Source organism: Nerophis ophidion, linkage group LG08 (genome assembly GCF_033978795.1).
Source record: "Nerophis ophidion isolate RoL-2023_Sa linkage group LG08, RoL_Noph_v1.0, whole genome shotgun sequence".
Taxonomy (NCBI): Eukaryota; Metazoa; Chordata; class Actinopteri; order Syngnathiformes; family Syngnathidae; genus Nerophis; species Nerophis ophidion.
In genome coordinates this window covers 43,963,913-43,979,165 of record NC_084618.1, presented here as the reverse complement: position 1 = coordinate 43,979,165, position 15,253 = coordinate 43,963,913, and the positions used below count along the sequence as shown (strand labels likewise).

At 41.3% G+C, this 15,253-nt stretch overlaps 1 protein-coding gene across 1 annotated transcript in view; it reads left to right on the top strand.

Moving 5' to 3' along the window:
• Positions 1-15,253, top strand: part of LOC133557816 (dynein axonemal heavy chain 9-like) — a 363,451-nt gene that overhangs the window by 21,653 nt on the left and 326,545 nt on the right. The window contains exons 8-9 of the mRNA XM_061908637.1: positions 898-1,054; positions 13,028-13,132. Of these exons, the coding sequence (XP_061764621.1) occupies positions 898-1,054; positions 13,028-13,132 (262 nt within the window). The remainder of the gene's footprint in view (positions 1-897; positions 1,055-13,027; positions 13,133-15,253) is intronic.

Below are 15,253 nucleotides of genomic sequence, written 5' to 3'. Positions count from 1 at the left end.
TTTTTCTTTTTAGGATATCAGTCATACAGTGGACATGCACCTACTGTGAACATTTCAGACCCCTCCATGATATCTAAGTGGGAGAACTTGCAAAATAGCAGGGTGTTCAAATACTTATTTTCTTGACTGTGTATATATATATATATACATATATATATATACATATATAATTTACTTACCGTGTTAAAAAAAAAGGTACAATACGACAATACATAATGTTGGTTACTGTTATAATATTTGAACCCTTAACACATACACAATATTAAAATGGTACATTTGTAATCCAAACTTCAAAAAATTGTTGCACAACACATAGCATGTCAGTATATAAAGTTAAATTAGAGAATGTTTTAAGCAAATAAGTCTAATAATGTACGAATATGATCCAGTTTAAGAACCTGTTCAAACTCAAAATGTTTACAAAGTAAAAGGAATCCTGATAAAAGTATTGAACCTTTTGATAAATTACATAACCTGTTATCTATATTCATCAAATGATATAACTCACAATTTAATAACCATTCATTAATGTGAACTTTATTGATTACTTATTTATTTGTTTGCTGGTTTGTGTTACAGATTGTTAGGCACAAACTAGGCAACACACTTCCAGTGGACGTGGTCTGCACTCTTCTGAGTGCTGTTGTAGTTGCCAAGTTGTAACTGACTTTGTTTAGTCTGACTGTTGCAATTAACCAGGAACAACAGTGGAAGGAAGCTATCGGCAATGCGAACCCTCAAGTCAACTTCTAGAATATGCTCTGCACTTCTGTCGGTGTCACATTTGTTTCAAATGAAAGGGCAGTCAGTTCATTCACTCCAAGGGTGTTTTATGTTCCTGTGGCTGGCTGTCTGACTCCAATGCTTTGAGGTGACACTTATCTGCTTTACATTCAGGTGTTACATCACCCTGACTCAGTCCCTCCACCTGACTATGAGCGGCGCTCCGGCTGGCCCTGCAGGAACAGGGAAGACTGAGACAACCAAAGACCTGGGGCGAGCACTTGGAATCATGGTCTACGTGTTTAACTGCTCTGAGCAAATGGACTACAAGGTGAGCCACCTTGTTACACATTTGGTGAAAAGTGTGGTCACTACATGTTTTCATAATCAGGTTTTTCAGTCTGCAACTTTCGGTTCAGTACAGAGGTGAACCGGTTCTCAACACAGTATACATTATCTGCTTGATCTACTAATATAAAAATAGTACACATTAAACATTGTGTGCAAACTATAAAAATGCATGTAGTATTAGTGTGCATGGTGCGTGTGATCGACTGAGACTGCATGTACAATTATGATAACAAGTGCAGGCTGGACTATTGGAATGAGCATTTTGCGTGCACTGCCTGCTGCGACTGTCACCATAGAGCAACTCATTTTTTGAAGATGGTCAAAAAAATGTTGAAATTATGTATATATATATTCTATATATGTATATCCATCCATTTTCTAGCGTTTGTCCCTCTTGGGGTCACGGGGGTGCTGGAGTCTGTCCCATGTAAAGCTGGAATTGGGTTGGTGTTGGGGCTGTTTTATTTTTTTCTTAGTTTGATTAACGTTTTGTGATTTTCATAAATTAAATGTTAAAATCATTTTTTTTAAATATGTCTGTGAGTCCAACATCATATGTCAGGAGGCAAAAGGGAGATTTCGTAACCTGTAACTTGTTCTGAAAAGCTTTTACTATAAATTATATACCACATAATATTTTATGAGAATAGTGTTGAATCAACAATCAGTTCTAAATTAAATAAATGATAAATGGGTTGTACTTGTATAGCGCTTTTCTACCTTCAAGGTACTCAAAGCGCTTTGACACTACTTCCACATTTACCCATTCACACACACATTCACACACTGATGGAGGGAGCTGCCATGTAAGGCACTAACCAGCACCCATCAGGAGCAAGGGTGAAGTGTCTTGCTCAGGACACAACGGACGTGACGAGGTTGGTACTAGGTGGGGATTGAACCAGAGACCCTCGAGTTGCGCACGGCCACTCTTCCACTGCGCCACGCCGTCCCCGAATCAAACCGAAATACTTGCATTCGAATGGAATGGTATGGTGCCCAAAAATTCCCACCTCTATTCGTTTGCCCTCACATTCATGTTATCTTGCTCTTACCTGTGGTCTATTGCTATGTTTTATAACATGCAGCAGACAACTATAACATGTACCAGTTTTTCTGGGCATTTTAGAAGCAGTCCTGCTGTAAGATATTTAATAGATCCCGCATTTCAAGCGGGCTGAAAGTGCGCGCTGAGAGACGATGACATGCATTAGAGTGATCCAAACGCAACTTCTTGCAATATGCATTTTCTTGCGATGGGATCACTCTAATGCAGTAGTTCTCAAATGGGGGTACGCCTACCCCTGAGGGTATTTGAAGGTATGCCAAGGGGTACATGAGATTTTTTTTTCTATTCTACAAATAGCAACAATTCAAAAATTCTTTATAAATATATTTATTGAATAGTACTTCAACAAAATATGAATGTAAGTTCATAAACAGTGAAAAGACAAAAAAACAATGCAATATTCAGTGTTGACAGCTAGATTTTTTGTGGACATGTTCCATAAATATTGATGTTAAAGATTTCTTTTTTGTGGAGAAATGTTTATCATTAAGTTCATGAATCCAGATGGATCTCTATTGCAATCCCCAAAGAGGGCACTTTAAGTCGATGATTACTTCTATGTGTAGAAATCGTTATTTATATTTGAATCACTTGTTTATTTTTCAACAAGTTTTTATATATTTTTATATTTTTTTTCCAAATAGAAAAAAAAAAGACCACTACAAATGAGCAATATTTTGCACTGTTATACAATTTAATACATCAGAAACTGATGAAATAGTTCTGTATTTTACTTCTGTAACTCTTTTTTTCAAACAAAAAAGCTTTTCTCTGATTAGGGGGTACTTGAATTAAAGAAATTTCTACAGGGGGTACATCACTGAAAAACGGTTGAGAACCACTGCTCTAATGGATGTGTCATTGTCTCTCAGAGCGCACCTTCAGTCCACTTGACATGTGGGATCTATTAAATATCTTACTGCAGGACTGCTTCTAAAATGCCCAGAAAAACTGGCACATGTTATAGTTGTCTGCTGCATGTTTTAAAACATAGCAACAGACTACAGGTAGGAGCAAGATAACATGAATGTGAGGGCAAATGAATAGAGGTGGGAATTTTTGGGCACCATACCATTCCATTCGAATGCAAGTATTTTGATTTGATTTAATTTAGAACTGATTGTTGATTCAGCACTATTCTCTTAAAGGGGAACATTATCACAATTTCAGAAGGGTTAAAACCAATAAAATCAGTTCCCAGTGGCTTACTTTATTTTTCGAAATTTTTAATTTTTTTTTACCTGTCCCGGAATATCCCTAAAAAAGCTTTAAAGTGCTTGATTTTCGCTATTTGCTTAAGACACTGTCCATTTCCCTGTGACGTCACATAGCGATTCCAATACAAACAATGGCGAATAGCCCAGCAAGATATAGCGACATTAGCTCGGATTCAGACTCTGATTTCAGCGGCTTAAGCGATTCAACAGAATACGCATGTATTGAAACAGATGGTTGGAGTATGGGGGCAGATAGCGTAAACAAAATTGAAGAAGAAACTGAAGCTATTAAGCGAATAGCTATTGACGCTATTCGGCCATCTTTGCGTTAGCATCGCCAGTAAAATGTGCAGACCAACCGATCAGGACTTTCGCATTGACACTGGATCAACTTAAATCTGTCGATTGGTAAGTGTTTGTTTCGCATTAAATGTGGGTGGAAGGATTAGCTGGATGTAAATATAGTTTCAAATATACATACAGGTAGCCTAATTAGCATGTTAGCATCGATTAGCTGGCAGTCATGCCGCGACCAAATATTTCTGATTAGCACATAAGTCAATAACATTAACAACACTCACCTTTGTGATTTCGTTGACTTTATCGTTGGGAATGCATCTGCTTTGAGTGTCGCAGGATTTCCAGACATTTTTGCCATATCTGTGCCATCTCTGTCTTAGCATCGCCGGTAAAATCTAAACGGAGGACTTTTGCATCTCTTGACACTGGAGCAACTTAAATCTGTCTAAGTGTTTGTTTGGCATTAAATGTGGATGGAGGGAAAGGCTAGATGTAAATATAGCTACAAATGAGGCATGATGTTGCAATATGTACACACAGCTAGCCTAAATAGCATGTTAGCATCGATTAGCATGCCGTGCTAATTGATGCACATTCAACGTAAATCAACTTGAATCCGTCCCTGATCGTGTTGTTACACCCTCCAACAACACACCGACGAGGCATAATGTCTCCAAGGTATCGGAAAACAGTCGAAAAAACAGAAAATAACAGAGCTGATTTGACTCGATGCGTCTGATGTGTAGGAAAAAATGGCGTTGAGTACCGATGTGACGTCATGTTCTGACGTCGTCGCTCAGAAAGGCGTTTAATTCGCCAAAATTCGCCCATTTAGAGTTCGGAAATCGGTTAAAAAAAATATATGTTTTTTTTCTGCAACATCAAGGTATATATTGACGCTTACATAGGTCTGGTGATAATGTTCCCCTTTAAATATATGTGTGAAAAAAATGCCAGCAGACTCCGAAAGACAACCCCTTAAGTTAAAATTAGAAAATGATATTGCTGAATAGAATATGTCTAATATTTTTATTTGAAAGTTCAAATATGTTGACACACATGTACGAAGGAGGATTCTCTTTCCATTGTCTGGCTTTGCAGCGCGATTGCCTCCTTTCTCGCAGCCATGTGTGCCAGTTTTCATATACGTAGAATTGTAACATGCTAAGAAGATAAATCACTTTACGTGTGCTAAATGATTGTATCTGCATCTCCCCCTCTTAGTTATATCATGGATGCGCAGGAAACTCATTTCGGCCGCTTGTACCCGTGATCTTGTCCTTTCGGTCATAACCCAGAGCTCATGACCATAGGTGAGGATGGGTACGTAGATCGACCGGTAAATTGAGAGCTTTGCCTTTTGGCTCAGCTCCTTCTTTACCACAACGGATCGATACAGCGTCCGCATTACTGAGGACGCCGCACCGATCCACCTGTCGATCTCACGATCCACTCTTCCCTCACTCGTGAACAAGACTCCCTGGTACTTGATTTCCTCCACTTAGGGCCGAGTCTCCTCCCCAACTCGGAGAAGGCACTCTACCCTTTTCCGGGCGAGAACCATGGACTCGTACTTGGAGCTGCTGATTCCCATCCCAGTCACTTCACACTCGGCTGCGAACCGATTCAGTGAGAGCTGAAGATCCTGGTCAGATGAAGCCATCAGGACCACATCATCTGCAAAAAGCAGAGACCTAATCCTGCAGCCACCAAACCGGATCCCCTCAACGCCTTGACTGCGCCTAGAAATTCTGTTCATAAGAGTTATGAACAGTTATGACAAAGGGCAGCCTTGGCGGAGTCCAACCCTCACTGGAAATGTGTCCGACTTACTACCGTCAATGCGGACCAAGCTCTGACACTGATCGTACAGGGAGCGGACAACCACAATCAGACAGTCCGATACCCCATACTCTCTGAGCACTCCCCACAGGACTTCCCTAGTGACATGGTCCACAAATGACATGTAGACTGGTTGGGCAAACTCCCATGCACCCTCAAGGACCCTGCCGAGAGTATAAAGCTGGTCCACAGTTCCACGACCAGGACGAAAACCACACTGTTCCTCCTGAATTAGAGGTTCGACTATCCTGTGTTGCCTCTTCTCCAGTACACCTGAATAAACTTTACCGGGAAGGCTTTAGGAGTGTGATCCCACGATAGTTCGAACACATCCTCTGGTTCCCCTTCTTAAAGAGAGGAACCACCACCCCGGTCTGCCAATCCAGAGGTACCGTCCCAGATGTCCACACGATGCTGCAGAGTCTTGTCAACCAAGACAGCCCTACAGCATCCAGAGCCTTAAGGAACTCCGGGCGTATCTCGTCCACCCCTGTGGCCTTGCCAACGAGGAGCTTTTTAACTACCTCAGCAACCTCAGCCCCAGAAATAGGAGAGTCCACCACAGATTCCCCAGGCAGTGCTTCTTCATATGAAGACGTGTTGGTAGGATTGGGGAGGTCTTTGAAGTATTCCCTCCATCGATCCACAACATCCGCAGTCGAGGTCAGTAGAACACCATCCGCACCATACACGGTGTTGACAGTGCACTGCTTCCCCTTCCTGAGGCGGCGGATGGTGGTCCAGAATCGCTTGGAAGCCGTCCGGAAGTCGTTTTCCATGGCTTCCTTAAACTCCTCCCATGTCCGAGTTTTTGCCTCTGCGACCGCTGTAGCTGCACACCGCTTGGCCTGTCCCTGTCCGCTGCCTTCAGAGTCCTATGAGCCAAAAGGACCCGATAGGACTCCTTCTTCAGCTTGATGGCATCCCTCACCGCCGGTGTCCACCAACGGGCTCAAGGATTACCGCCTTGACAGCCACCAACCACCTTGCAGCCACAGCTCCAATCAGCCGCCTCGACAATAGAGGTGCGGAACATGGTCCACTCGGACCCAATGCCCAGCACCTCCCCCGTGACATGTTCAAAGTTATTCCGGAGGTGGGAATTGAAACTCTCTCTGACAGGGGACTCTGCCAGACGTTCCCAGCAGACCCTCACAATGCGTTTGGGCCTTCCAGGTCTGTCCGGCATCCTCCCCCACCATCGCGGCCAACTCACCACCCTGGTGGTGGTCGGTAGAAAGCTCTGCCCCTCTCTTCACCCAGTGTCCAAAACATGAGGCCGCAAATTCGATGACACAACTACAAAGTCGATCATGGAACTGCGGCCTAGGGTGTCTTTGTGCCAAGTGCACATAGACACCCTTATGTTTGAACATGGTGTTTGTTATGGACAATCTGTGATGAGCACAAAAGTCCAATAACAAAACACCACTCGGGTTCAGATCCGGCTGGCCATTCTTCCCAATCACGCCTCTCCAGGTTTCACTGTTGTTGCCAACATGAGCGTTGAAGTCCCCCACCTGGGGGAGCACTTTCCAGTACTCCCTCAAGTGTATCCAAAATGGGTGGGTACTCTGAACTGCTGTTTGGTGCTTAAGCACAAACAACAGTCAGGACCTGTCCCCCCACCCGAAGGCGGAGGGAGGCTACCCTCTCATCCACTGGGTTGGATTCCAACATACAGGCTTTGAGCTGGGGGGGCAACAAGAATTGCTACCCCAGCCCGTCGCCTCTCACTGCCGGCAACGCCAGAGTGGAAGAGTGTCCAGCCCCGACTATATCCAGCTGGAATTTCTCTACCTCCCGCATTAGCTCAGGCTCCTTCCCCCTCAGTGAGGTGACGTTCCACATCCCAAGAGGTAGCTTATGTAGCCGAAGATCAGACCGCCAAGTGCCATGCCATCGGCTGCCGGCCGGATTACACTGCACCCGACCTCTATGGCCCCTGCTATGGGTGGTGAGCCCAATGGAGGGGGGACCCACGTTGCCCCATGGGGCCCGGCCACCAGGCGTTCGCCCTCTTGCCCCACCTCCTGGCCTTGCTCCCGAGGGGGGCCCCGGTGACCCGCATCTGGGCGAGGAAAATCTGGGTCCTTCGTGTGTTTTCTTCATAAGAGGTCCTCGAGCTGCTCTTTGTCTGATCCCTCACCTAGGACCTGTTTGTCTTGGGAAACCCCACCAGGGGGCATAAAGCCCCCGGACAACATAGCTCCTTGGATCATTGGGACACGCAAACTCCTCTACCACTATAAGGTGGCAGCTCAGAGAGGAGCGATGCGAAACCTCTGCACACAAGCTTTGTAGATCAGCTTTGTATGCGCCTTTTTTATGTGTTTTCTTAATTTAAGAACAGGAAATGTTCTTGGCATTGCCTTTTTATATCGGTTAACTACAACGGAGCAGCTCAGTCTTTGGCCAGCGAGTGGTGGCTTTTTTCTGTAAACAGATAAAGAGTTGTGCCACCATTGTTTACCCAAGAAGGGGAAGGGGGCCACAAGCCTAAACTGGTAATGCTGCATTTCAACCAGTGAGGATTTTACCAAATAATAAAATAACACTCACACTATTCGAACATTGTTGCTCTAGCATAAAAAGAAACCTTATAAACTCTTGTAAACATTTATTTTTTATTATATTTTCATTATTTTGTTTAATTAAAAAAATGAACTGCCAGCTTTTTGAACCTTTTTTCAAAACAGTTTTATTATTTTGCATTTTGTTGCCTTATTCTACCCAAAATGAACCCAACCCTGACCATAAAACCAAGGTACATACCAAACCATGACTGTGGTGTAATTTATGATATCTTTTTATCTCTGTCATCCTGCATTGTAACTGCATTTGTAATTCGAGGTGTCAACTCTTATTCAAGCTCCTCTCTTTACAGCTTCCCTCTTCTGTTTCCCCCTCTACTCTCCGATTTACTCTAACTTGACAGTAATTGTATTACTGAGCCATGTCCGAATGCCCCGCTGCACCCTGGCTGTAACCCAATGTACTGTATTATTCACTCATGTATATTGTCACACACCTTCTGTATATAAAGTGGTCACGGAAGGGATGGACATAGTCTTGCAATCTCACAACCTGTATCACCAGATAGGTGCATCCTTCCAGTATCCAAGCATTACAGCTCCCCTGGCTATACACAGCACAGCAAAGTGTTAAAGGGAGGTGTTAATATACTCCAGAGGGAACAAATACATCACACTAATACACACACTTTCACATATATTCACTCACACGTTAAAAGCCTACTGAAATGAGATTTTCTTTTTTAAACAGGGATAGCAGTTCCATTCTATGTGTCATATTTGATCATTTCGCGATATTGCCATATTTTTGCTGAAAGGATTTAGTAAAGAACATCGAAGATAAAGTTCGCAACTTTTGGTCGCTAATAAAAAAGCCTTGCCTTTACCGGAATTAGCAGACGATGTGCGCGTGACGTCACGGGTTTTAGGGCTCCTCACATCCTCACATTATTTACAATCATAGCCAGCAGCAGCTAGAGCTATTCGGACCGAGAAAGCGACCATTCCCCCATTAATTTGAGCGAGGATGAAAGATTCGTGGATGAAGAAATTTTGAGTGAAGGACTTGGAAAAAAAAAAAAAAAGGCGAGGGCAGTTAGAGCGATTCAGTTGTTGTAAGGCACATTTACTAGCATAATTCTGGAAAATCCGTTATCTGCATATTTTGTTACTAGTCTTGTAGTGAGATTATAAAGCACCTGAAAGTCGGAGGAATGTGGCCACGGTTGTGTTGACGCCAGAGTCTGAGGGAAGTCATAATGCAGCAGTAAGACGGAAGCTCCGCTGATGTGTCCGGTAAGAGCTGACTTATTACCACAATTTTCTCACCGAAAACTGCCGGTTGATATTTGGTCGGGATCCATGTTCGCTTGACCGCTCTGATCCATAGTAAAGCTTCATCTTTGGGAATTTTAAGCAAGGAAACTCCGACTGTGTTTGTGTGACTAAAGGCTAAAATCTTCCCACCTACATCTTTCTACTTTGACTTCTCCATTATTAATTGAATAAATTGGAAAAGATTCAGCAACACAGATGTCCAGAATACTGTTTAATAATGCAATTAAAGCAGACTACTTATAGCTTGGATCGGGCTGGAAAATAACCCGAGACGTCAAACGCACGCGTCATCATACCCCGACGTTTTCAACAGGACACTTCACCGGAAATTTAAAATTGCAATTTAGTAAACTAAAAAGGCCGTATTGGCATGTGTTGCAATTTTAATATTTCATCGTTATATAATCTATCAGACTGCATGGTCAGTAGTAGTGGGTTTCAGTAGGCCTTTAAATCAATTCGCCAATCAGCTCTGTTTTGAAAGATTCCTTTGCCCTGTACATTGGAGAGAAAAAACAGCCTTAATCTTGGTCCAGCTGCTCCCCAGAGAATGATTCCCTACACAAAAGATGATGCTTGGAGAAGTTAAACGTGAGCGGGGAGGGATTCCAATTATTCATTTTGCTGCCAGTGCCTTGTTTAATGGAAGCAAGTCTGGGTTATATCATCCTGTTCTTTGTGTGTTCCAACAAGCAACTGGCATCGGTTCTCAAGTGTTGATACCTAAAGGAATGTAACCCGGAGGCTTCTGCCATCTTGCTGCTCTTCATAAAAATTGATTGTTTTCTACTGCTTATTGATTGGCATACAATCACATAGCAGCTTTTCATATACAATGAAACAAATACTAATACAAGAGGCCCTCGGTCTGCGTATAAGTTTTGTTCCTACGGCGACAATGTATACTGAAATTTAGTGCAAGTCTGAATTTATCCTTAAAGTTGACCTAAATTAAAAAGTTACAGAAAAAGAAAACGGATGTTATCCTTCCTCAATGTAGCAAAACACACCTATGTTTTCATGTGCTTACGTTATTACAGTGGTTCTCTTTTTGTGTTATTTTATGGAAGTGAGCAGGCAAGCAGGTAAGGTTGTAACACAGCACCACCTGCATCATTGTTTTAATGATGGAAATACTGAAGTGAATAAGTACAGTGAAACCTTCAAAACCCTATGCTCTTAAATGGGTCATATTAGGATTTTTTTTGACATTTTAAACACTTCTTTGTGGTCTACATAGCATGTAATGGTTCTTTGGTCAAAGTTTTGCATAAATCAAGTTTTACAGAACATTTTGAAGCCGCTTTCAGGATACCTCGTTTTGTAGGTGGTCATATTTACGTGCCAAAGTCCTCCAGGCCAAGCCCCCTTCGATTGCACCTCCACCCCGTCAGCCATGTTGCAGTTTTTAGCGGTTACATATCGAATCTATTGACAGATATAAGTCCAAACTGTACGTACAATGTTTTAGAAATGGCAACAGCGTAGGATGCATGTGCAAGTACGACACAGTCTGCCCCACATCAAGCAGACAACGAAAAATAAGGAACTAAGTGACTAAAATGTGGGACTCGCGTAAATCTCTTCGGGTGAAACTCTGAAATATATGATGATATCCGCTGACATCACCAATTGTAAAATATCTCTACTCGGGGCGAAATCCAAACTATTCGTTTGGAAGTAAGTATGAAATGAAAGCAAGACAGTTTAATAAATATATCTACAATGCAGTCATGGTTTCGTTTCAAATGTTCAGGACTTATGTAGATCCTAAATACACAAAAACAGGTACCAATAGATAAGAAAAGTTGGTTTTGCATAGTAGGGCCCCTTAAAAGATGTACACTTTGCAGTTCACCCATTGTATGCCTTAAAAGTTGCACAAGAAAAAGTGAAATGTAGTTTGTTTGGCACACGACATGTCTGTATACCACTCAAGACTCAAGAGATAATTATTTTGCGCATCTACTGTAAAGCAGAGGTGTCCAATTTACTTACAACGTGTGCATCATATTTATTCAAACACTTACAAGTTGAAATGAAATTGCATACACTGCATCTTACTCTTAGCAACATTCTTTTTAGACCAGGTATAAATTAAATTTTTTATGTAATAATTTAAAAAAAAATTAATTAAGAGCTTCCCTGCGGAAGCAATACTGCATGAATGAAGTACTTTTGTAAACAAAAATGTAGCATTGCACGATGCGTGCAAATACTCGGCAACATTGTGACCAATGAAGTGCAAACTTTTGTCTTGAATAACATACTTCTGTAAATAAAAATGTACTAATATGCATTTTATCCAAATAAACAATGAAGTAAAACATTGAGAGTACTATAGTTTGTTCCAGTAAGTGGACAGTCTTTTTCATTTACACATCTTAGTGGTGTGCTGAGTGACCGCTTTAGTATCGCTCTACATTGTGCTTCTTTCTCATCACACATGGCATTATCATACATACCTTCTGTAAATGATTCCACCATAGTAAGGAGATTTTTAGCCAGTAGTTAGTTTGTTGTTGTGTCCTGTTCACTTCGTAAAGAAATGTATTTCCTGCACTCGGCCGAATGCTTCTGTTTCAGATGCTAAAACAAGTTTGTCGTGATGCTGCCTTTTTGAAACAAACTTTGCAGGTTGCAGTCACTTCTTCCACGCCTGTTGCCGCAAAACCAAAGTACTGACAACACTTTTGTTTTCTTTGGAACAATCGTCTCGCGCTCGTTAGCGTTAGCATTAGCCATTTTTTGCTATATGTGACGCTAAGAAGTAAAAGGACGGCGCAAGCTCTGGAAGCTCCTCAGGGGCAAAAAATATGCCAGAGCAAAGGAGAAAAAAATATTTTTTTTATTCTGTAAATCGTCTGCAACAAAAAACTTGAATATATCGATAAAATCGACATATCATCCCTAGATATTATAGAATATACATTTATATTTAGTGCTCTTGCCCTTGCACCCTGTTTGACCACTCTGATTTAAATTGTTTACACCGCAGGTGTGTTTGGATTTTTCTTTGATATTTTTGTATTTTGCATGATGAAGGGTATCAGTGATATGATGGAGGATGATGACTATGGAACCGGAAATTATACTTTTTAACATAAAGGAAAGGTGTGCATGTATTACTGTCCTGGGTGCTCAGTGGAATACGTTTGAAGCAAGAATATGTCAACATCAATAAAACGAAGAGACGAGTAGAACTTACCTTTGTCTCGTGTACTTCACAGCCACAAGCATTTGACTCTAGTGGCTGAGGCAGAGGCGGGCTCAAAAATAGTTTTTCAATAATGGCTCACGCAAAACGGCAATGTCCGTAAGCACAAAGTATAAATAAAGAATAACACTAAGAAAAATCTAACAACAATTATATAACTGAAAACACTGAAAGATTAAGCAACATGATTCTGGTAAAAATGTCAATCACGATTGTTTTGCTTACAGGTATTGACCAAATTAAGAGTTGATTTGGATTCAAACCGTGCCGCTACAATGTTGCACAATATTGGTGTTTGTATAACTTTTTAAAAAGCTGCCAACAGTATTATTGTCCATCTAGTAGGAAACAAAGCTTTGAATGTACATATTTGACAATAGTACATCTGATTGTGTCTTTGAACATGTACCCTTTTCTCTCTTGTTTTGTCCATCAGTCCTGTGGAAACATCTATAAAGGTCTGGCTCAGACAGGCACGTGGGGCTGTTTTGATGAATTTAACAGGATCTCAGTGGAGGTGCTGTCTGTGGTGGCAGTGCAGGTAAGTGCATGTCCAGTTTTCCATCTAAAGGGCTACCAAAGTCTGGTATAGACATTTAATGTAAGATGTTTGTAAATACCCCAGCAATTGATTTTTCCTGTCACTCTTATTTGTGAAGTGGTCCGCCATTTTTATGAAAGTAAGCCTTTACGTGTGTAAAAATAAGTTAAAGGGAACCTCTTGTGGTAAGCCATCCATGGTGTCTGTGTTTGTATATTTTGGATTTGCATACATCCATGGATGTATGGCGGAGATATTTATAAAACAATCTTGCCTTACATCATACCTCCGAGCCGTTTGGAATTTGCCCAATTTGTGATTATTTCCCAAGTGTGACATCAGGGAATATCTCGATATATGGTAAAGTTTCACCTTAAGAGTTTTGCACCTCTTGTTGTGGGGCAGACTGGCTCCTCCACTGTTGTCATTTCTAATACAAAGTAGCGTATAGTTCTAACTTATAGCTGTCAGTAGACTCCAAATGTAAGCTAAACACTACTACATGGCTGACGGGGAGAAGACACAGTCAAAATGGAGACACATACAAAACTCAAAACCGGTGAAGTTGGCAGTTGGCACGTTGTGTAAATCGTAAATAAAAACACAATACAATATTTTGCAAATCCTTTTCAACTTATATTTTGAATTGAATACACTGCTAAGACAAGATATTTAATTTTCGAACTGAGAAACTTTTTTTTTTGCATATAATCATTAGCTTATAATTTAATGGCAGCAACAGATTGCAAAAAAGTGGGCACAGGGATCTTTTTACCACCGTGTTACATGGTCTTTCCTTTTAACAACACTCAGTAAATATTTGGGAACTGAGGGGACCAATTTTTGAAACTTTTCAGGTGGAATTCTTTCCCATTCTTGCTTGATGTACAGCTTAAATTGTTCAACAGCCGGGGTCTCCGTTGTGGTATTTTACACTTCATAATGCGCCACACATTTTCAATGGGAGACAGGTCTGGACTACAGGCAGGCCAGTCTAGTACCCGCACTCTTTTACTATGAAGCCACACTGTGGCTTAGCATTGTTTTGCTGAAATAAGCAGGGGCTTCCATGATAACGTTGCATGGATGGCAACATATGTTGCTCCATAACCTGTATGTACCTTTCAGCATTAAAGGTGCCTTCCCAGATGTTTAAGTTACCCAATTTGAAATGTGAACTCGTCAGACCACAGAACACGTTTCTACTTTGCATCAGTCCATCTTAGATAAGCCCGGACTCAGCAAAGCCAGCGGTGTTTCTGGTTGTTGTTGAAAAATGGCTTTAGCTTTGCACAGTAGAGTTTTAACTTGCACTTACAGATGTAGCCACCAAGTGTAGTTACTGACAGTGGTTTTCTGAAGCCCATGTTGTGATATCCTTTACACACTGATGTCTGTTTTTGATGCAGTACTACCTGCGGGATCGAAGGTCACGGGCATTCAATGTTGGTTTTGGGCCTTACCGCTTACGTGTAGTGATTTTTCCTGATTCTCTGAACCTGTTGATGATATTACTGACCGTAGATGGCAAAATCCATAAATTCCTTGCAATTGCTCGTTGAGAAATGTTGTTCCTAAACTGTTGGACAATTTGGGCACACATTTGTTCACAAAGTGGTGACCCTCACCCCATCCTTGTTTGTAAATGATTGAGCATTTCATGGAAGCTGCTTTTCTACCCAATCATGGCAGCCAACTATTCCCAATTAGCCTGTTCACTTGTGGGATGTTCCAAAGAGGGGTTTGATGAGCATTCCTCAACTTTCGCAGTATTTTTGCCACATGTTCTAGCTTTTTTGAAACTCGTTGCAGGCATCAAATTCCAAATGAGCTAATATTTGCAAAAAATAAAAAAGATTACCAGTTCAAACGTAAAGTATCTTGTCTATGCAGTGTATTCAATTGAATGCAAGTTGAAAAGGATTTGCAAATCATTGTATTCTGTTTTTGTTTACAATTTACACAAAGTGCCAACTTCATTGTTTTTTTTGTTTTTTTTTTTAAATAAGACCGCCCACAAAACGGCGCATCCTGTAGAGACAGTCAGAAAGTGGCTTCAAGATGTAAAACATTATCCATGCAAAATTTTGAAAAAATAATGCCTATTACATGTTATGTAGA